The sequence below is a fragment of the Cebus imitator genome, unplaced genomic scaffold, assembly GCF_001604975.1.
Source record: "Cebus imitator isolate Cc_AM_T3 unplaced genomic scaffold, Cebus_imitator-1.0 Scaffold150, whole genome shotgun sequence".
NCBI lineage: Eukaryota > Metazoa > Chordata > Mammalia > Primates > Cebidae > Cebus > Cebus imitator.
In genome coordinates, this window is record NW_016107465.1 from 5,464,697 (window position 1) to 5,489,141 (window position 24,445).

At 37.8% G+C, this 24,445-nt stretch overlaps 1 protein-coding gene across 1 annotated transcript in view; it reads left to right on the top strand.

Annotated features, from left to right (window-relative positions):
- TLE4 (TLE family member 4, transcriptional corepressor) overlaps positions 1-24,445 on the top strand; it is a 146,672-nt gene that overhangs the window by 26,604 nt on the left and 95,623 nt on the right. Inside the window, 2 exon segments of the mRNA XM_037743746.1 lie at positions 9,036-9,098; positions 23,426-23,500. Coding sequence (XP_037599674.1) covers positions 9,036-9,098; positions 23,426-23,500 — 138 coding nt within the window.

Sequence of the window (24,445 nt, forward strand, 5' to 3'; positions counted from 1 at the left end):
AAGGTTTCAGAATGGAAGCTTTAATCATTTATTGTCAGGAATTGTCCGGAATGAATTTGCATTTCCTTTTGTTGAACACTGTGATAATTTATTATTCTTTTGAATAGCATGGTATCCTAAATGCCAGAAAAGATGTGTGATGGGAAGCTAAATAAACCAAATCAGAATTGAAGCAGGTTTTCCGGATGGGTATTCCTTTATGGTTGATACATTAATGTGCTTTAGCTACAGGCATACCTTGTTTTACTGGGCCTCGCTTTATTGTGCTTCACAGAGACTTTGTTTTTCACAAAATGAAGGCTGTAGCAACAGCCTGTGTCCTTAAATTATCCATCCTTGTGTCAGCAATAAGGCTGTTTCATTTTCTTACCTCTGGAGTAGCACTTTTCATTTCCTTCAACTCCTTTTCATTTGCGTTTATAACTTGGCCGTTTGTCCCAACACACCTAGCTTTTGGCTCATCGGCTTTCGACGTGCCTTCCACTCTTAAGGTTAATCATTTCCAGATTTTGATTTAAAATGAGAGATGTGAGACTCTTCCTCTCCCTTGAACACTTAGTGGCCCTCCCCTGTAGGGTTATTAATTGGCCTAATTTCAATACCGTTGTCTCAGAGAATGGGGAAGCCTGAGGAGAGGAAAAGAAAGGGAACTAGCATGAAGCAGTCAGAACACACACAGCATCTGTTCTGTAGCCCATGATCAAGGAGTAATTTCAACTTTTAAGACTTAGAGAAATACATTTTGTAAGGCTCTAGCTGCCATAGATAGTGATTCCTCTGGTGAATCTGAGCAAGGTAAATTGAAAACCTTCTAGAAAGGATTAGCTATTCTAGATGCCGTTAAGAACATTTGTGATTCATGGGAGGAGGTCAAAATATCAACATTAATACGAATTTGGAAGAAGTTGACTCCAACCCTCATGGATGACTTTGAGGGGCTCAAGGCCCTGAGAATGGTCTTTGGGGGGTGGACCTTGAAGATGTGACTGAATTGCTGCAATTTCATGATAAAACTTCAGTGAATGAGGAGTTACTTCTTATGGATGAGCAAAGAAAGTAGTTTCTTGAGATGGAATATACTTCTGGTGAAGATACTGTGAACATTGTTGAAATGATCACATAATTTGAGTATTACATCAGCTTAGTTGATAAAGCAGGGGCAGAGTTTGAGAGGATTGACTCTTAGGAAATTTCAAAGAAATTCTGTGAGTGAAATACTATCGAACAGCATCACATGCTACAGAGAAGTTCTTTGGAAAGGAAGAGACAGTCAGTGCTAATAAGCTTAATTCTTGTCTGTTTTCGAGAAAATGCCATAGCGCTCCAACTCTCTGCAACTACAGCCCTGATTAGCCATCAATATTGAGCTGAAACCCTCTGTCAGCAAAAAGATCATGGCTCACTGAAGGCTCAGATGATGGTTAGCATTTTCTAGCAATAAAATGTTTTTAAATTAAGGTGTATTATATGTGCTGATTTTTTTTTAGATGTAATGCTACTGTATACTTAGACTGTAGTACAAAGATAACTTTTATGTTTGTTCTATACTGTAGTACACACATGTACTGGGAAACCGAAAAAAATTGTGTGATTCTCTCTATTGTAACATTCATTTCATTGTCGTGGTCTGGAACTGAAACTACAATATCTCTGATGTATGCTTGTATTTCTAAGCAATTTTAGCATACCTGCAAAAGAATTAATGAGATTCCAACCACCTAAACTGTAGTTTCTTCTGTTTTTTCAACAAGAGCATATTGAGTGTCTTTGACATACCAGCCACTGGGGCTAAAGGTGTCTGCAATGGAGCCTACATTCTCTAGAACCTTACCACTAGGGATCTGGTCTCTGCACCAGCATTTTCAGCAACAGCTTAAAGTTTGTTAGAAGTGTAGACTCTGAAGTCCTTTTCCAATCTGAATTTTAATATTTCCAGGTGATTAGTATGCACATTACAGTTTGAGAAGCACTAGTCTAGTCCATGTAAACAAAAATATATATGAGATAATTTCAGATGATTACAAACGCTGTCAAGAAAAGATAAAACTGTAATGGGCCAGAGAGTGGGAGGAGGAGGAGTAATTGAGGATGGTAAGTGAAGGCACCTGAGGGAGTTTCCTGTGGGCTGAGACTTAAATGATGGGTGGGGATGCGCCATGGGAAGATCCGGGGAAGGTGGTTCCAGATAGAGGGAACAGCAAGTGCAAATACTAGGAAGAGGGACTGTCTCCTCCATCTCCTGCTGTGCCCTCTGTCTAGCCGGGCTGGACCCATGAATTCACTTGCTGACTGTGCCTGCACCTGGAAGTGGTAGAAGTATAATGGCAGAGCGGTATCTCAGTAAACGGGAAAAGGCCAAAACTTATTTTTCTCACTATAAGCAGCCATTTATAGTGAGAAAATAATCAAATGTAATGTAAGGATGTTTTGGCGGTGACAGCTTCAAAGAATTGGAATTTTATATAATTGGGAGGTGGGAAAAGAATCACTAGAGGCCGTGCTAGAATTGGAAGAAGAGGAAAGGAAATACTGAGAAATGCAAGATAGATGGAGATTTCTTGAAAAACAGAGAAAAATAAGAAGTAAACAGACAAGGAAGCTTTAGCCTCACCTGAGAGGAAAGACTGAAAAATAGAGCATGGCTCTCGGTTTAAAAGGTGGCTTGTTTCCCTGGAGATAGGCATCCTTGATGAGAACGGAGTAAGGACCACTAGTCTATTTTGTTTTGTTTTATTCCTATATCCAAAATTCCTTTGTCTTTAGGTATTTCTTACATCATTTTGATCATACAGATCATATTGGGAAAAATCAAGATGAATCATCTCCATTTACTATGGGCACAAGGAATATTTTCTTCCCTCTTCTGTGGCTAAATATGAAAATGCTTAATTGTAAATCAGCATTCAAAGAGAACTGTACATTTATTTACGTTAGTAGGAAAGAGAAAGGTGTATGAGAGGAGGAGGAGGAGGAGGAGGGGAAGGAGAGAGAAGAGAAGAGAAATAAAATGTAAAGCAGGCAGTTGTAGAACTTAGATATCTTAGTAATCAGAATAATCAGGGTTCTCTGACTGGCTCTACCTTGTTCTGTGCAGGCTGAAGTTAAGGCCTCTAGAGAAAGTAATTTTCTTGCTCTACTCCAACTGACACCCCACTTTTCCCTCCCATCCTTTTGTGTTTTTTTTTCCCCCCATTTTTCCTGCCTCTCCCCTCTGGTGGAGCTGAGTAGAACCATGATAACATTGGTTACAGTGTTTCCAGACTTGAGAACTGAAATGATTTGACCTTGTACAAGCAATTGGAAGTCTGGCACAATGATCGTCATTCTCAACCTTGATAATATATCTCTATCACTCTTAACATTGTAGCAGTATTTAAACACGATAACTAGAGCACAGAAGCTGCATGTAGGTAAATAGGCACCAATCTAGGATTTCTCTTAAAGATATACCTCTAGAAAGCTTATATGGTAGGAGAAAATAGAGGGTGCTCTTTTTTTTTTTTTTTTTTTAAACCATTGTAAAAATGCTTCAGTAAAATACAGCTTTACCTCTGGGGTTAGATTGGAATAGTTCCATGAAATTTAGGTATACCGTGACCCTCTCTCTTCAAGAAGGACGTTGTTCTGCATTTTCCCATTCTGCATTTTCCCACATGAGCACCACAAACAGTAGCCCCATGTATCTTGTTAGGACAAACAAATCGGACCCCTGAGAGTATGCAGTTAACTGAGCTGCACATTGAGTACTTTAAAGCACACTTAACATGCAGTAAAGTAGCGTAAATAGGAGTTCAAAACACAAACAAAATTGGCATTGCTTGTGGTATCATCATTAGTAGAATCACTGTTTTGGTTAAACTCCCTGGTGAAGCAGTGGAAGAGAGGTGGGGGGGGGTGTGAAAAAAGGTTGAATGTTGACACTTTCACATTGTTTAACATAATACAAATTGACTACCCTGTTATAGACAGTGTCTTTTTCTCATTGGAGTAAGTGAGATGGGCAGAGCTTTTAAAAATAGCAAGTCTTAGCTTTAATCAGTCCTTTAGGAAACTGATAGATGACATATCAAATCAACTCTTACAATGTTATCGCTTTGTTTTATTGCTTTATTAAGCAGTAGTAATTTTTTTTTTTTTTTTTTGTGCACAGTAAGCATGTGAACTGAAATAAACATTAGGCATTTGGTTTACTACCTTGCTAACAATACTGACAGTACTTTGGTCTAAGTCTTTAAGCTTTATTCCAGTCAGGCTTAAAAAAAAACCATGCGATTAGTTTTATGTGTTATGTGTTCTTCACTCTTTCGTAAAATTGATTTTTGATAAGGCAAAAACTGAGTTGTCATTTTAGAGAAATAGTACCACTTGAATATTTTCCCTTAACGTTTAGTCTGGATTTTAAGTCAGAAATAATTTCTCATTAGTCCTCTTACTGTTACTTTAGGAAATTTGGAACAAATCAAGGTATTTTCTGATTGAAATTTTAAAGAATTGCAGTCTTTGTTCTGAAGTGGTGAAGTAAAGTGTTAAGGCTGCAAGATTTGTGTTTACTCTAAAAACTATTTCAGGCAGGGTAAGTAAGACTTGTCACCTTTTAAAAATATTTCTATAAAAGTGAATGAGGTCAGGCACGGTGGCTCATGCCTGTAATCCCAACACTTTGAGAGACTTCGGCGGGTGGATCATGAGGTCAGGAGTTCCAGACCAGCCTGGCCAAGATGGCAAAACCCCCCATCTAGTAAAAATACAAAAACTAGCTGGACATCGTAACGGCTGCCTATAATCAATCCCAGCAACTCAGAGGCTAGGCTTAGGCAGGCAATTGCTTGAACCCAGGAGGCTGAGGTTGCTGAGCCGAGATGGCGCCACTGCACTCCAGCCTGGGCGGCAGAGAGTGAGCATTCATCTCAAAAAAAAAAAAAAAAAAAAAAAGTGGATGAATGTATATTCTTGATAAACATTTAATAGAATAAATAGGTTCATCTTTTAAAAATATTTGACACGAAACTACTATATAGAAAACTAATGGTAAAAAGTTATTCTTCAGGAATGTTTCCTAAAACTGTTAATTCCTTTAAGTTGGCTGCTGAAATGGTTTCCTAATAACGCTTTGTTATTCTGTTTTATTTCAACAATACGTATGTAGTAATATTGTTCCTATTTTGATGAGAGACAAACCCATGAAACAGTTTTTAAAATCAACAGTTGCTTTTGATATATCCCTTTGATTATTAAAATACAGCTATTGGTACTTTTACCCAAGTTTGTTATATTTTTAAAATAATTTTTAAGAAAATCATATAGGCAGAAATAATCTAAATAAAAATCAGATTTTTATTGTCTTTGAGGGAATGTAGTTACATTCCTGTATAAGGTTAACTAAGTTTTTGTCTTTTAAATGATTTGTAAAATTTGTTATGTGATAAAGGAAATACGTATTCGGTATTGTGTGCATTAGTATTTGTTACTTTGTAACACAGTGATTGAGTTACAGCTTTCTTTTCAATGCATGATATCACTTTCCCATGATGTAATATAGTTAATAAATTTTCCAGTGATTCTTGAGTGTTGGAGTATGAACAGATGAAGGATAAAAGATTCTTGTCTGTATTTCCCTGTTTCATTACTATGTGGTCATGCTCCTAGTCCACTGTCCATCAGTACTGTAGAGTTAGCCTATTGACATTGACATGTCAGGTGTCGCGTACATAGCCAAGGGATTTTCATGGAATGCCTTTTTTGTCATTACATTTTTCTAAGATATTTTACCCAAACCAAGTTTTTTTCTTTAGTAGTGATGGTGTTCATTTTTATTTTATTTATTTTTTTATTGGAGTGTGGTGTAAAGGAGAGGAAATAGAATGGGTAGTGAGTTGCAGATAGGAAAATATGTGTGCAACTTTGAAATTTTTTAAATGGATATCTTCAAATGGAAAGTATAATAGAATTGTCAAAAATTGTTAATGTGTTTGACAAAGTGTGGTTGCCAGTATGACCTTTTTGTTACATTTTGACATGAACAATTGTCCTTTTATTGGGGCTGTTAATGCTATTTTGGAATATCATGGGCATCTAAAGGCAATAGTTTAGCAGTGTCCATAAAGCATCAAATGCCGTTATAATATCTAGTAAACCTAAACAGCAGTATTTCAGAATCCCTGCCTGTTTAAATGGGCTATCTGTGAATGTACTTGCTCAGGGATGCATGACCCACATCACCTATAAATTTGATTGGAAGCTACAGTACTGGCGTAGCCTGATGGATAGCAGATTAGAGCCCTGATTAACCATGTGATTCAAAGACTGGGAATATATTGTCTAAGCAAGATTCATCAGATGCAATCAGAATTTCAAGTGGTCAGATGAAATTCAAATGTGTATTGTGGCTTTTCCTCCCCTATTGCTTTTCCTCTTAGGTTGCCTTTTTTTTCTTCTTTCCCCAAAGCTGAAAAATACTTCTTTGATGAATCTGCTCCTTACCCTAAAGCTGTCTGTCTGTTATTCATCAGAAAGCAGGTCGCAGTTCAGTGAGCAGAAGAAAAGATTTTAATAGAAGCTGTGCCAAGGGCTGTAATGCATCATTTTAGGGCCCTAATTACATTACAATGACAAATATCAATGGTGACAACAGCAATAACCTACATCCTTTAATGGCTGTGCTGGAAAGGAGTTTGGGCCCCACGCCATTATATTAGACTCAGTTTCAAAACATAGGCCATTAGAAGTGTGTGTCCACAGTGTTATTGGCTGATTGCTGAAGCCCAGTGGAAAGGCCTGTAAATAAATGATGCCTCCCTAAAGCTGGGTCTTATGGGACAAAAGAGGCAAAATTAGATGACCATGGAAGCAGCCGTGTTTCCGAGGCAACTTTAGCTTTCAAAGTGAAGAATGACCTGCTTAATTTTATGAAATCACACACACATCCAACCCCCACCCCCGCTGCCAATTAGCCTGACCATGAAAATCCATTGGCATGACAACTTAAAGAAATTAAGAAGTCTATTAAACAAAAGGAGACCCTTAACGAAAGTTTGGGAGGTTTCTACTCTCCGTTTTCTGTTGTGTGTTTGTTAACATACATGATTGAGTAAAAAAGGCTCTTCTTTTTACATTTATTTGTAAGAATATGTAGAATTTTTTTTTAAGTAGTTGCTCAGTCTTAATACAGCCTAGGTCCAAAATTTTGTTATTTTCACCAGATGAATAAGTTTCCTCAGAGTAGTTTTTATTGCCTAGATTATGTAGGCAAACTAAAGAACTCAGTTTTCTTATGTGCCCACACATTTTTCAGCCCTCCTAGCAAGGGACTATTTTATTTATGTAAACAACATAATGAGGAAAATATGCCTGGCAGATGGTTCTAAGCATTAGAATCATCAGTTTGGTCTGCCCCAAAGTGTCTCATTATCTTTTATTCTCTCCCCCTCCACCTCTCCCTGCAAAAAGCTTAACAACCAAATGCCTTTGAGACGCAGTACTTTCAGTCTGGTGAATGCTACACTATTTTCTTAGCTCACCCTGGAATTTCACCCCATAACCACTGTGGTATGTTCGTCCAGGTGGAGAGTGGTTTGGTGATTCCCATTGCAGCTCTTCATGGTGGCTTAAGCATTCTTAAAGGATGGCTAAATGCTCCATGGGGCCAGTGCAGTAAATTAAATCAGGTCAGCACAGTTGGGTCCTTATTCACTGCTGCTTATTGGTGCTAGGTTTTTGTCCATCCTGTTAGGAATGCAGGCTGGAATGGAAAGCTTAGGTTTGAAACTTCATGGTGAATTTGTGTTTTCTTTTGGCTGGCAAAGTTTTTAAGGTGCTGGCATTTAAAAGATTGCATAGCTACAAAGTTAGAAGGGTTGCTGATGAAAGAAGGAAGCCTGGATTGCACAAGTAGAGTGTCACTGTCATTCTGGTAATGACTTGGCAAGAAAAAGCATTTTGGACCTCTCATAAAATGAGGAACTGACCCCTGGATGGAATTAAAGAATGTCTTAGGTATAGTCATTTCTTTACATTTTCTGCCTTTCAATATTTCTTAGCTCTTTTTCCTTCATTCCATCATTAAACTATAAACTATTTTGTATGTATGTGTATTTAAAAAACGGTGTGTTTATATATCACAAGTATACAGGACACCATCTGAAATACAAATTAAGATAAACTAGTAAATCTGTGGGTAACTTTTTAGACAAAACATATAGTGGTGATGTATTTTTTTAACTTTCTGTAGCATTTTATTGGTTTAAAATGTCTGTACTTCCAAATATTATTGGAGAATAGACTGTTCTCTGATACTGTTGGGACTTTTGCATATCTACAGTAAAAAAATTAAAAATGTTCCCAAGGATAGTCTCCATATACATACAGATTGCTTTCTGCTAAGTGTAATAAGATTTTAGCATATCTCAACTTCCATGCACCAAAAACTCTGATAGGACACATTTGGAAATTTTTGTGGTTGAAGAAAACATCCCATTCTCCAAGAATTTATAAGAATCTGAATTAACGACCTTTTTTGTTACCCTTCCTTGGGTACTGCCATTTCAGAAGTTCAGGGTCTTGGGTTTAAAATCACAGCACCAGTGTTTTTAAAGCAAAGGCCACAAATACAAAAATCCAATGAGTTACTAACTAAAGGAGTTGAGATGTAGGAAAGGATGTATCTTTACTTATCTAAATTCTAAACACTTAGAACTGACTGCAGGTTTTATGAAAAACATTAGTATGAGCAAGGTTCCTGGTGAAGGCTTTTGAAAACTGATTTCCAGTCATAGAAATTAAATTCCATTTTATATTGCCCTGATCCTTGAAGGTTAACTTTTTAAGATGAATGCTATTTAATAAATTGTGCTGTTAATGTGGCACTGTTGTCACTGCTGCTTTTTAATGGGCTTGCTGATGAGATAGTTTTCCTCTTCCTTAGGAAATAAGCCAGCTAAATTATAAAGTATGTTTTAATATCATCCTGTTAATATTTCGGGACTCTATAACCAGCTGACTGTTTTCTTTATTGCTTTCCTTTCCCTTCTTTTTTGCAGGCAGAGATTGTCAAGAGGCTGAATGCTATCTGTGCACAAGTCATTCCTTTCCTGTCCCAAGAGGTAAGATGGTTGATTTTAGGCACTCGGCTAAAAGTTGCCATTTTAGTGGTTTTGCAAAAAAGGGATTGTAGAACTGACTCTCTGGCCTTGCCAGTCTCTTGGTGTTTGTATTTTATTTACATTTCTAAGAAACAGTGTTCTTATTCCAACTTTTACACCTTAATAACTTTCTGTGGAATATAATTTAAATGTGTTTATGTAATGGAATATTTTCTAGTTGGGCTAAGCAGAATTCAGTCGTTAAAATATTTTGCTATCTTTGTAGTGTTGCTCGGAATTATGCTTGTTTGTCATAATGGTACCTAATAGGGTAGACTGAAAAACTGCCAGGAAAACAGGCGCTTACTCTGTACTGTTGTGATTGGGTGTTAAGGATTGGCAGAGGACATCTCAAATGCAAAGACTTCACATATTAACAAACTAATGAAGCTTTTGGCTAGTTACTTTTAAAAATTTACTTCTTGTTACCTGATTAAGTCTTTATATTATTATTCATTTGGGAAAAGATCTGCAAGATGAACTCAATGAACTCCTTTTTCTAAGTGCCACTTTTCTCAAAATTAGGTTTTTGTGATGGTAGGCTTAGCACATTGCTAAAGTCTGGCATGCGGCTCGCTAGTTCTCTTGCTTACCGCCAGAGGAAGAGCATGCTGTCAGCAAATGGGCACAGGTTGGAATAAAGCGTTGCATTTCCAGTGCTTGTTGGCTTCCTTTGTGGCTTTTCTTCTCTCCCTGCTTGCTTTTGGTAGTCACAAAGTTTAAGTGAGAATACTGGAAAAAGATAACTTTTTGCTTCTGGATTACCGAATGCCTTCATTTGCTCAGGTAAGATCCAGTTTAAGAAGGAAGGAGCTAATGAAATATCTGCATGTCTTGTAGCTGCAATACTTTGTGCTGTGGGCTGAGAAGGCACAGAGGCACTTTTCTCCTACCCAGTTGCTCTATAAGTGTGTTGTGTCACTGCTTTTCAGGAGAGAGGTTTATTCGCCTGCCTGCCAGCGGGCATGTGCTTATGTTATGTGGCCAGTATTTGAACATGCATGTGTTTTACAGATATGCAGATTGCTATAGATGATTTTTTCTTTGGTCTGAACTGGGTTAGACTTGAGTAACTATGGGTACCCTTCATAAGTATATACTGGGGAGGGGGCACTCATAGTCACAAATCTTAAAACTGAATTCACATGCTTTTCTGGGTCTCCATAAACAAAGGATATGTTGTCTTTGATCCTCCTTTAGCTGTGAGTACAAAACCTACCACTAGTCATATCCGCATTTGCCTGTTTTTACTTAGGATTTGCTTATGACTAGATTAGATGGCTTGGTGAATGAGGGTCAAGGGGTGTATTTGCATTTCTTTTGGAAACCTGACTGCCCCCTGCCTGATCCAGATTAGTGTGTACTTTTTACTTTAAGCAGCTCTGCTTTATGGAGATGGAGAATGGGAAGAATGTGTGACCCACAGAGCTGTAACCAGGCTGGGGTGTCATATTCTAAGGTGACAGGAAAAAGTTTGAATTGTTCCTGGGGTGGTATTAGACTTTGGGCCTCTGTAGGCACAGACCCCTGTATGTGATCACTGGTAAAGCTTTGGTCTCATCACATTTCTGTGAATTGTGTTCAGAAGCCGAAGGTTGTTTTGGGGATGTCAATGAAGCTGATTTGCCAATGAGTTGTTTTCCCACATGAATTATGTTGTTTGTGTGAGCAGGCCCAGCGGGAACAGAATGTTTAATAGTAGTGGTGCTGAGCAAGACTAGACTGAAATTAGTTGTCTAAGGAAGTTGTACCTGTAGATGAAAGCCATGGGGAGATACTGGCAACTCATTTGCTCTAGTCTGGGAGGACAGTTGTCATACTTAACAGTTGTCATGCCACTTAACTATTTATTTCCCAAATACTTTAATATTTCTCGGTTGAAATCCTTGATTCATGTATAATGATTTATGCCAAGCTTGTCCAACCCCAGGACCCTCAGGCCACATGTGGCCCAGGACAGCTTTGAATGTGGCCCAACACAAATTTGTAAATTTTGCTAAAACATAATGAGATTTTTTTTTTGCTTTTTTTTTTTTTTAAGCTCATTAGTTATGTATTTTATGTGTAGCCCAAGACAATTCTTCTTCTTCCACTGTGGCCCAGGGAAGCCAGTAGATTGGACACCCTTGATCTATGCCATGGAAATGTTAATTCTGTGTATACATTTTCTTTTGCTTACTTTAGATTTAATTTGCTCTTCTTTTTCTAGTTTCCTAAGGTGTGTGTATATCTTTTACTGTGTGAGACACAAACATGTTTGTTTCCTTCAAATCAGGGCATCTCTGATGTTTTTTATCTGAGCATTGTCCACCTTCTTTCTTTCCTCTTCTGGGCATTCTGTGAGCATCGGACTCTTTACTTCTGCCCTGAAGCCAGATGGACCATAATCTGGAGGGAGGGGAAGAGCAGGTTATTAGAGGAAGATGAATTCTATTTCCTGTCTCTTCAGAGGCATGGAAAATCACTCTTGCATGGCTGTGAGCGTCACTCTGTGCCAGGACTGAAGGCTCTTAATCTGATCTTTTAACACCGGCTCTCTGTGTGACAGTTTCGCTGCCAAAACGGCAGCTGCTGCATTAGAATTTATTTTAAAATGTTTTTATTTAAAAATTAAATGATCATATTTAGAAAAAAGAAGAACAATTCCTGAAGAGTAGTGTATAAGCTAACAGAACAGTGGCTGGGAGTGATTGTGAGCATCTGAAGTCAGGCTTTTTGGAGTTTGACAGGAACAAGGGGTATATTTACATACTGTTAGACGAGTCTCTCTTTAATTTAGCCCTCATGTGTTGATTAATGCATCTGCTTAATGTTGCTTGCGTGTAGTTTACCACATTTTTTTAAACTTAAAAAAATTATATAATACTGAATGATAACTATTAAATAAATTTAGTTTTAACTTCAAGACTTTTTTTTAGAAATGAGTTGTATAATTGTAGTTCAGAAGTACCTGAAGTTTGTATATAGAAATCACAGAAAAATATTTTGCTATTAGAGTTTACTAAAACGTTAAAAAATATTATAGCCGTATATACTTTAGTGATGTGCTGGTCCACTCATGTACAACTACTTTCAGTGTTACAGGGATTTGACAAAGATATTGCCAACTCTTGTCATTAAAAGTGAGTATCCATCACTTGGAGTTAATAGAATTTCACAGGATTCTCAGTATCAGAATTTAGAAAAACCTTGTGAACTCTCATCTGTCCCAAGCTATTCTTTTCTCTCACTTTTTAGCTTTTAGGAGTAAGACTCAAATTTCTTCTTCAAAAAGCAATCTCAAGGTGGTAAATGGAAAGCTCTTTTCTTTCCCTATTTGGGTCTCATTTGCAGGGGAAGAACTATAAATATCAACTCTGAGTTGGCAGTTCCATAAACAAGAGATGCCAGGACGATGCCAGTTGGATCTGGGTCCTGGCCTCCCTATTACAAATCGTGTGGTTTACTCTAACCGGGCTAAGCTGGGTGACCTTTAGCAAGTGATTTGCCTCTCTAAGCCTCAGTTTCCTCATCTGTATGATGAAGTTAATCATAGCATGAAGCACATCCGATGTCTGTGAACATTACTTGGAATTATATCTGGGTAGCTTAGCACATAGTAAGCACCTACTGCCACTAACCGTTAGTATTAGCCACGGTAGTGGCAGTGGAGCTCTGTTTACCCTTGGGAGGACCTGGAACCAGCTTTCCCTCCCTTTGCTAATCATTGCATTTGGGAAGCATGTGAGTTGATTATCTTTCTCTCTAATTTCCTTATAGAAGAAAAAGCAAAAATTAAAAGTGAACCCAGGGCCCTGAGCTAGCTAAAAATCTGTGTTTTTGTTTGTTTCCATTGGCAATTTTGGGATATAGTTTGTAGACCCTTAGACTTTAGTGGGTCCTCAGTAAAACTGAAGATTGCCAATAAATATTGTATTGCCTTCAGTGTCCCAGTAACAGCTCTTCCTCCACCCCCCAATTCCAGGAACGCATTTCCGTACAGGAGAGTCTAAGGTGGACTGAAAATTATGCATCACTGTTACACCCAGGCAGTAAGGGGCGCAGCATTTCTGTTAATTTAGAATTCGACTAGCTCTCCCTCCTCACTCGCTTTGTGTTGCAAAGCTGATCTCTTTAAGTCTTAGTATTCCTATAGAATAAGGAGAATAAGTTCATCTTTGCAAATGTGTATTATGTGATCGAAATGTAACAGACTTGGCATAGGGAATGCCATTTCCCACCCACTCTTTTCCTGTTCTACTTCCAGGAAATAGATTCTATTTCAGCTTATTTTGGGTCCTATGACATTTGGAAAGGAATGACTTAGTGAAAACTGGGAAGAGTTCAAGGTAATATTTCAAAACGAGCTGGCTGGCAGTCTTTCTGTGGAGTTAGCTAGGCCTTGCAGCTCCAGTGGCTGCTTCTAACAGTGGACATTTAGCTTCACACAGGTTGGTCAGGAAGGGAATATTTTTATTTTTTTTTAGTAAACCAGTAGTTGTTTTTCTTAACCTATTAGATTAAGCAGGAAATACTGTGCACTTAGTTGAGGACCTGTTGGAGGACAGTTGTGTTTTTTGTACTCTTGTTTCCCTGTAAGGATCACTTTTAAGATAGACAGGGTATGTTTCACAGTAAATCTACAAGGTGTTCTTAAGCTCTTTGAGAACCTCAAACTTGTGAAAGGCAGTAGGTCAGTAGGTGAAAAGTTTATTACATTATAGTTGAAAATCATTCCCCCAGGGTATAGTTGTTTTTTTCAGAATTGTTGCTTTAGTAACAAGGAGCACATTCATTGGAAGAGCCATGTTAGGCAAGAGGCAGTGTGATAAAAGCGAGAGATCAGCCAGACCCAGGACCAAATTTTGGCTCAGCCACTTGCTTTCTTTAGTGTTGAGCAAAGTACTTAGCTTTTCTGGGCTGCGGTTTGCTTATCAGTATAATGGGATACCTGTACTGTAGGATTGTTATATGAGCATTTGTGATAGTGTAAAAGGACCTCGCTGAATGTTTGGCTGCTTTAACAAAGATCAAAGAAACAGTGGTTTGTTCAAGAAAAAAAGCTTGTTTCTCACGTACTAGGAATAGTTGGCAGTGAAGCCATTTGTAGCTCATTTGGTGATTCCACGATATTGTGAATTTGGGTTCCTTTTATATTGATGTTCATCATCCTAACACTGTCGTGTCTTGCCCCAGTGGCAGCCGGCAGGAAAGAGAAAGGAATGGGCAAATTATTTCCTTTTAAGGGCATGATGGGGAAAATGCTCACATATTTGTGTCTTTGCAATGGCTAGCACTTAGTTAACCTGCCGGCGGATAGTGTAAGGGAGATAAAGAAATGTAGCCTTAAGTGAGTGGCTTCAGTAACAAGGAGCACATTCATTGGAAGAGCCATGTTAGAGAAGGAATACTGGGGGACAACTGTCACTTGCTTCCAGACAATACTATGCACAAAATAAAAATTATGGGTATTATTATTGTTACTGCTAATGGTTTATCTTTACATAACAAACTCTAGCTCTATGTAATTAGCATATCTCATGTTTTCAGTTATATAAGGTATAAAATAATGCATAGTTCTTGTTAATAGTAGTCTCTTCCTTACCATTCAAACGTTTGAGAAGAATCACTCATCAGATATTTATCATTTATACATTCACAGGGGATGGAAAAGAACCTATATGAACAATATGGCCTCTGTGGGCCATCTATATTTGTGTTTCTTATGACCAGTGGCTTCCCAATTTTCATTTATTTAAACTCATGGTCATTGTTACCTTTAGATAAATGGTATTCATTTTTAACCTTGTTGTTAGCAGACTAGTTTCTAGTCATTGGGTGCAAAGGAGGATGGATATTTCCACCCTTCTCCACTCCTGTAATTCCATGACTGTTTGTTGTTGTTGTTCTTTGAGTTAAAACAGAAGCCAAGCTGCTGAGAGGCTGATGGAGGGGCCTTGTAGGCTAGTCCTCACGGTGATGATGAGAAGCACACCTGGGGGTCAGGGCTTACCTGTGCATGGAGCCGATTTTCCCTTGCATCAGTTATTTTAAGAAAATACTGGTTTAACAAATGAAATAAGACAAATTCTTCTTTTTATATTATTTAACAATATTTCTCTGATCATTAGAATATAAAAGGGAAATTAAGAGTGAAAAATGGAAACCTTCTGTTTTTATTCTTATGTTTACCTAGGGAAAAGGGAACATACTAGCCTGAATGCTTTCTGGTACAAATTTAATTTTAACTTAAAACTTGGTTTGTATTGCTCTGTTAGCTTTTCTAACACGTAGTACCAAGTAGTAGTTGGACACTCTCCATTGCATTTAAATGGTAGAAAATAATATTCAGTTACATAATAGTGATAATATGAGTTTATTTGAATTACAGTTCCAGTAGCTAGAAAAGCTAGTCATATCAAACAAGACATAAACTCCTCTTTTGGACATGCCATAAATTTGGTCAATGTAATTTGATGGAAAACAAACCCCTTCCAATACGTTATGATATATGGGTATATCTCAGATGCTGTTTACTTGGGCACCTGGGTTAATATGGTACTGAATTACTTGGAACCAGATTTCCCATGTATAGAATAATTGTGAAATGGAAGTTGAAAAATGTGATCAGTCACTTTCATATTGTGCCTTAGGGAGGAAATGAAGAAAATACAGTGGTTATATGCACTGGTGGCAGTGTTATCGCCTTACAGCCATACCAGATTAACTCGTCTTATTGCTTGTTAACTTTGTAAGGAATCAATGGCTTGTGATAACAGGTTTGATATAGGAGAGCATGGTTAAAATCACAGAAATCCCCTGGTAAGCATGCAGCGACACCCCTAAGACCATCTTCACAGAGTACTCATGTAAGTGCCAGCAGCCTGCACAGGTCATGTTTGCTTCCTAGTCGGGGCCATTTTGTTGGTCTTGGTAATATGCTATGACAGTGCCATATATCAGAATGTTCTAAAATATGTGTTTTATTTTATGGACCAAATAGCTGGAAGCCCCAATCCATGTCAATAGAAGGAATCCATGTCAATAGAATATTCTTCTCTTGATGTGGATTGGGGCTTCCGGGTATTTGGTCCAGTTTTCTGATTTTTATATTAGGTTGTGGGCATTGGTAACTTTTCATTAAAAAAAATTATATATATATAGTTTTTCATAATAATGAACCATCAGCATAATTCTGTCCCATCTTTCATGGTTGACTGATTGGCTTACTATATATGACCATGTATTTTGGTGACAATTGGATGTTTGGTAAGATTCATCTGGTGGCATCATGTCCTGTTTGACTTCTGGAAGTGAAAGATGATTCTCAGGAGGTAGAACTTTTTTTCCTGTGATTTAAATGTGGGCCTTCATCCAAAGGCAGCAATGCCAACCTTTATCTGTACGTCTTAAAAATTAATGAGTGTTTGAGAACTGACTGATTTCTTTGACTTTTAGTTAGGTAGTGATTAGATTATTATTACTGGAGCTAAGTTTGAAGGCACTTTGAGTAGAATTGCATTGTCCAATACAGTAGTGGCTGTGCAAAGTTAAATCAAATTAACAGTTCAGTTTCTTAGTTACTCTAGCAACATTTCAAGTGCTCGGTATCCACCCATATGTGGCTAGTGGCTGTCATATTATTAGCACAGATACAGAACATTTCCAGCATTGCTCAAAGTTTGTTGGACAGCACTGAATTTGTGGAGCTTACCTATCCATGAAGAATGCCCTGTCTCCATGTGAGTGAGAGTGGAGAAGACAAGGCCAGATAGTCAGTAGTGTACACCTAAGAACTTTAATCCCACGTTCCACAGCAAAAATTGTTTGAGAAGTCAGGTTTACATATTTACCCTCTATAAGCTTTGGTGCTGAGACAACCTGTAGTTTACCAGGTATTTGCCAAATTAAATTCGTGTTTGTGTATGTGTGTATATTTCTTGTGTGACTGTGTTAGGCTGTTCTTGCATTGCTATAAAGAAATAACCTGAGAGTGGGTACTTTATAAAGAAAAGGGTTTATTGTGGCTCATGGGTCTGTAGTCTGCACAAGCATGGCACCAGCATTGCTTGGCTTCTGGGGAGGACTCGGGGAGCTTTTTGTACTCATGGTGGAAGGCAAAGTGGGAGCAGGCATATCACATGGTGAAAGCAGGAGAGAGAGAGGAGAGATTGAGCCCCGGGGAGGTGTCATACATTTTTTAAGGACCAGATCTTTTGAGAACTCACTGTCTATTGCGAAGACAACACCAGGCTATGAGAGATCCATCTCCATGACCCAAACACCTCCCACCAGAACCCACCTGCAGCATTGAGAATTACAATTCCGTGTGAGATTTGAGCTGGGACAAATATGCAAACTGTATCAGATTGACATTTCTTTGAATACTGTATAGGAAAGGCTGAGTTGGGGAGATTGGATTAAATTTAAAGTTGATTTGTACTAATAAATGTAATAGAATTGCTGAAAAGGCGTAGCAGGATTTTTTACCCTGACTTAGCAGACATGGAGTGATACCTTCACTTGAATTTGATCTGCTTGGCCATACCTGGAGTATTGTGTTCTAGACACATTGTGCGTTGCAAGGAGACTGGCCAGAAGGATGGATGAGTGGGCTAGAGCCCATGACGCAGAGAAGTTGTTGAGTGACCTGAGGATTGTTAACCTGGAAGAGATAAAATTGAGAACATGCATTATGCCATTTTTAAATATGTCAGTCAATGGAGGAGAATTTAGAGAGAAAACTGGGTCCAGTGGGAAAGAATTTATGGCAGGGTAGATTTCAACTTAGTATTAGGGCTCATTATCCCAGAATGGAAAAAGCTTGTCCATGAGGTAGTGAGTTCCTTTTCACAGGAGGTGATCAAGGAGAGATTAGTTACGGTGTGACAGAGGAGATACATTCATTGGATAGAGTAGTGGCCTTTGGCCTGTGGTTGGTACTGTAGTTCCACCATCCCAATCTCCTCAGCCCAGAGAGCGTTTAGAAATGCATGCTTTTGGAGATGTTAGAAATGCATGCTTTTGGATATGCGGAGAATCTTTTGTTGGTTGGTTGGTTGTTAATAGTGCCTGGGGTACTTCTGGCACCTGGGTTTCATGATCTCTAAAGGCCTTTTCCAATTCTGAATTTCTGAGTGGCTTCTTAAGTACATGTGGCTAATGGCTCCTGTTAGCCAAAGGGCATTTGATCCAAGTTTGGGCCTAAGTATCTTTCACCCTAGAATATTGCAGCCCTCTAACGGTTCATCCTTCAATCTGCTTTACCTCTCTGCCATCCACCTTCTTTACTGTTTCCAGATCCATCTTACTCAAATGCAGAACTGATAGCAGGCAGCTGCTTAAAATTTTTTTAAATAATGTCTCATTTCCTACCAGGATAAAGTCCAACTTTTTTGCATGTCATGCAAAGCCCTTCACTGTGTGGCCTCCTTCTGTCTTGCCAGAATTCATTTCCCATTAATACTTGGTTCTTTGAACCATTCCCAGGCTACACTCGTGTCTTCATCCGTTTGCCTTTGTTTTTCTTTGTGTGCACACCCTTTCCACTTTAAAGTGTTTTTGCTTATGTGTCATGTCATACCAAGAAGGCCCCATAAAATTGTACTAGGCATGTCTGCAGCTGTATTCCCTACCTGTTCTCCTCTTTTGGCTCCATGGACATTCTTGCTCCTTTTCTATAGAGACAAGCTCCTTTTCATTTAAGGCTCCTATACAGTTCTCTTCCCTCTGCCTGAAATTCTTTTATTCTCATTCTTCATCTATAGAATTCCTGGAAATCCTTCAGGTCTCAGTTGTCAGGTCAACTTCCTTAGGGAATCTTCCCCTAGTCCCAAGATTACATTAGGATATTTCCCTGTTAAATGATTGCATACCATTCTGTAATTTTCTTATGGAAATTATCCTCCAGTTGTAATTATGGAGCCTTTTGAGTATTAATTCACTGACTGTTTTCCTTGGTAGAGTTTAAATTCTATGAGATCAAGGACTGTGGTTCTTGTTCGTTACTCTAACCTCAGTATCTTTCTACCACAGTGCCTGGTGCACAGTAGGTGCTTAATAAATATTTGAATGAATGAATGAAAAAAACAAACAAACAAAGGCTTCCCTGATGCCCCTAGAAGTGCACTGGCCATTTCCTCCTAAAACTTCTCTCAGTATTTTATGTCCTGTATTTCTCTGTTAGAAGATGTGCTCTGCATCTGAGTTCTGTGAGAAGCAGGGCCATTGGTCTTACTTTTGTATCTCCACATGTTGGAGACTTTAATTAATGTTGTTCATTATGAGAATCCTAGTTCATTTTATACCTATCTCTACCCTTATACGCCTTCACTACCCCTATCAATAGGGGGAGTATATTTAAATTTTTTTAAAAAAATGTTAATTTATAAATTTTGAAGCATATTTGAAAAGTAGTGGGAGAATGTAGTGAACCTACAAGTACCCATACAAAACATCAACAGTAATCAACGTTTTGTCTTTTTGTTTGGTTTATTCCTTAGGGTGAGTTTTTTTTTTGTTTTTGTTTTTTAAATTCTAAGGTGTCTTGTTTTTTATTAGAAGTACTGCATCTGTTGCTATGCTCTAAAACATTGGCATGGCAGGTATGCTCATCATAATACCCTCTAAGAAATATACATTAAACACTTACTATACACAAATTGCTGGTTTGTTAAGGTCCATTTTTTTTTTTAGCAGGCTTTGTTGGACTTACGAGCTTGTATTATTTTATTCTCTTATAGAAAAAAATATTTTAATACTTTTTCTGAACAAATGCCAAAAATAATTTTGTGATAATGGAAGTAAGGCAAGTGATTTAATGTACAGAATTTCATTTTACTGGCCCTTTCCCCCTGCAACCATGTTTGTATTACTTAAGTCACTGTATTTTTTAAAAATTATTTTTTACTGAGGTATAATTTACACATCATAAAATTCACTCATTTTAAGTGTGTGGCTCAGTACTTTTCAGTAACTTTACAAAGTCATATAACCATCACCACAATCTAAGGGTTTTTCTTTTATAATTTTTTTTAAATGGTAAATTACAGTATTTCAAAGAATAAATAATTTAAATAATAATTCCAACATTGAAGATGTTATTAAATTACCACATATGACTAATAGCTATCATATTGGACAGAAGGGCTCTGGAAAGTAGACAGATAGGAAAATAAGCAAATAAAAACACTCAAAAATATTAGTGTATAGATGAAGATCAATTTAGAAGATGAAAAAAAAAGAATAAATAATTGGACATTTTTTGATCTCTTCAAAATCCCAGTTAGAAGCCCCCTCCCTTATCCTTGCCTTATTAATATGTTCTTAGTGGCATTTCATTTGGTGGTACTGGTGGCACATTCAAACAGGACACTTGCATCTGAGTGAGCAGCCGGAGCAATAAGAAAGATGACAACTCTGTTGCTTTATGCAGATTGGCTGGACCACTCTGGTGCTGGCTTGGTGGCAGAGGGAACAAGCAGGAAGTAGAGGAGGAAATGAGATGTGTGCGGAGTGGGAAGAGAGGACAGATTGAGGAGGGGAGGGAAAGTGGAAGACAAGGCAGACATAGTGGGACAGCCCTCGTAGTTCTAGGAAGATGTGAAAAACGCTGTATTTTCTGAGTGAGAGCTTATTTGTTAAAACCCGAAAACAGAAAAAAAAATGCCACCTGGGCCAGTTTACAGGAGTACTTTGGGCTTCCTTGTGTGTTCATCTTTCTCTTTTGTATGTAATGTTTTGCCCCTTCTTTCTGTTTGAGTTTTAATTTTCTCACCTTCCCTGGTGGGTGCTTCCTCAGGCTGTGGTGTAATGTTACATGGTGTGGCTGAGTGAGCTAATATATTAGGGTGTTTCTGGAGCTTTCAGAGCACATAGGGGAGGAGGCATTGTTTGCCTTAGGGAGCGTCTATTCAAAAGGTCCTTAAACAGTGAATGATTCACTGGTTGTAAGCAGAAATAGGGAAGTAGAATTCCGAACTGCAGGTAAAGTTCAGATACTATATCAGCCCGTGGCCATTGCCATCAAAAAGGAGAAGCTGAATCATGACTTCCACTGTCATTTTAGCTTTATAGCAGGAGTTTCTTTAGGCTGTCAGAGTTATGGCTCACTGGTGTATGCTTCCGGTTTTCTCAAAAAATGTGCTTGATTTTAATGCCAACGCAGAAAGTTATCCCCTGCTGCCTAAGGCATTTTGCCCTATTTTAGCAATTGGAATCTAGCTTATGAAACAAGTGGTGAAAAAAAAGTATCTTAAAGTCTTCATGGCAGAGTGGCACTAAGTGGATGTATTTTTCATCTCTCTGTCTCATGGAACTGTTCTTTGAATACTTACAGATGATATTTCAATAATATGGAGAAATGGCAGAGTAAGAGCTTTAAAACTTTTGTTGAATGAACGAATGCGTGAGTAGAATGAATGATACCTGGTGGATGTGACTAAGTGTGGTCCTTTGTTTCAGTTATTTTGAAGTTTTAATCAGCCATTGTTTGAGTAAAAAGGTGGAAAATCCCATAAACATTTCTGTCCTACTTTTTTTTCCCCGTCTTCCAAGTACTGCCATTTCTCACCACCCAGAAAATCAAATTGTCTAAAATGTGAACATGAGCTCTGTTTGGCACACAGTAAGTGCTCAGTATACATACATGGTCAGGTTGGCTTAAGGGGAACCTGAAATGAGAGTTACTGGCCATTTTATTGACTATGCCCTTCTATTCCTTCTATTATTTTCACAATCCCTTAAGAGTTTTACTTGCTTGATAGAAACTTTTTCTTCCACATTGGCAAGTATTATAAGGAGTAAGAGAATGGAATGGACATATCTGTAAATAGACTTTGGGATTGCTTCTTAAGCCCCTGCTTTGAAACTGAAATGCCTACAATTAAAAAAAATGAAAAAGTATATAGTTTAATAGTCAGAGTCTATTAAAAGCTTAAGATTGGATGGTCTATTATTTGGAATTTTTCTTTCTGTTAGTCATAGACACAAAATAAACATTTCTATTAGGAAACCAAGAGTAAAAACATCTCATTGTAGATAATTAATGTAAAGCAGTTTCCTTTTCCAGGTGGCCTCCCCGCTTCCCTTACACAGCTCAGAGGTGGAAATAGTGGTCACCCTGGGTAATCTCAGTAACTGTATATTTGAGGGTTTTGGAATGGGGACCAGGTGGTTCACAGAGAATTCCACATTGAACTGATAGCTCTTTGTATGTATTAAGCAATGTAGTAGTTGAGCTTCATATTTTCCTCAAATAAGTGAAGAAAGTTAGCTAAATTTCTCAACTGAGATTAGCCAAAATAAAACTCTTCAGGCATACAGAGGAGAGCCTGTTTCACAGTGGAGTTCCTTTGGTTCTTCATTCACTAAACTGAGTTGAAAGGAACCCAGTAAGACTGATTTTAAACCAAAATTGACTGTAGATACTAGAGTAGTCAAATGTATTTAATGGGAAATAATATTTATTTAATATTTGGAAATGGGGTAATTCTTGTAAGTACTTCTGTTGTCTAGATATAAATGAGTGCCCCCATATAGAGACTTCTGTGCTACTTTTTCTGTTACAAAAATTGCTAACATCAGTTCTTACTCTCACTGGAACTGAATTTGGATGGAGGGATTTTCCTGCACTGTCCATCCTAGTTTTTCTTTAAAAAATACTTTTTTATCTTAAACTTTTGTGGGCTTTAGTTTTTCTGTTGGATTTAAAAGAAATACCTGAAGTTCTTAAACTTGAATTCCACATTTTTGATCTCTTTTAAATATGCAGCCCTTCATGATAGGAGTTAAAACACGAATAATTTGCACGTTTTCAGAAGAAACATGTATGTTGTATTCTGTATGTCCTTCCAGTGTCTACGCTAACAAATAATCAGGAGAAAAATTAAAAATAATCACTTCCAGGAAGTAATTTTTAAAAATTTTAATGTAGATGGCAAAGAGAAAAGGTAGTGGGTACAAAGAAAGCAAGTGGGATGGGTCGTGTTTTTTTTGTTAGTACTGATAGCAGATGTGTGGTCAAAGTGTGCCATAACTTGAAAGTGAAATTTAAGCTGTTGTAAAGGAGCATTCTTCATGGGGTCACGAGATGGTACCTGCAGTTGGATGCCCAGTGACTCCTCAATTTTGTAGACCCAGATGTACCCTAGACATCTAGTCATCCATCACCTCAAACTTGTATTGGAAATCTGGAGATCCCCCGAATGCTGTTTTGCATGTAATTGAAGTTAGAGGACATGTTAGGAAAAGCTGTTCTTGACTGAGTAGAAAACAAATAATTGTATTCTGTTTCTGATCTTCATTTATAGCACCAGCAACAAGTGGTGCAGGCTGTGGAACGGGCCAAGCAGGTGACCATGGCAGAACTGAACGCCATCATTGGGGTACGTGGCCTTTCCATTTTAGCTCTGAACTTCTGAACTTAGTGTTTGTCATCGGCTCTCTCGCTCTTTCTTTTTACATTTTGTTCTGCCAAAGGGGCAAAAAGCAATAGATGACTACAAAATGAAATTAAGCACTTTGCCTTCAATCTCCTGTGAAATTTGATGGCTGCCTCAGAAATGCTGGATCACATTCTCACCAATTTAAGTTGATGTGTTCATGAAAACTCTCCTCCAAGGAGACTAGATAGCTCTTTTTCATAATATTTCTTTTCTTTGCAGTCAGCTTCTGTAGCTAACCTAGGCCAAAAAAAGAGACATAGATTGCCCTGATGTTAAAATGACCTGGTTTCTTTTCTCTTTGCTCAAATAATCACACAGAATATCTTACTGTCGTTTTCAGTGAGATGTGTTTTCACATCTCCCCCTCTACTTACTCTTCTTCCCCCTGTCATGAGTGGCTCTTACGGCTTAGTGTTCATTTGAAGTAGAAATAGTAGATGAATTACACTTTTTAAAAAAATCAGTGGCCAATTTAGAAAATACTTCTTGGCAATAGTGGCATTAATGTTGCATAGAAATTGTGCTGGAATTCATGGGTTTGGGCAGTCACTTCAACTCTGCTTATGTATATATATTTTTTCTCAGATTAATGTAGCAGGTAATAAAATTATGTGCTGAAACTTAGAAATAATAATAAAGGCGAGAAATTGTAGCTGTAAAGAGCATCATATTCACCTCTCTGTTTATGCTGATTGTACAAGCAGTTCCTTGGGTTATTCTAATGGAGACACTACAACTGTATTTTCCTCTTTCTGTCCCCTCCCAAATACTTTTGTGTATAGATTATACACAAAAGTCTTTTTTTTTTTCCTGTCAGTGTATCAAACACACTTTGAAATGCTAATTATTTCATTTACTTTCATTAAAATTCAAATTGCTGAGTGA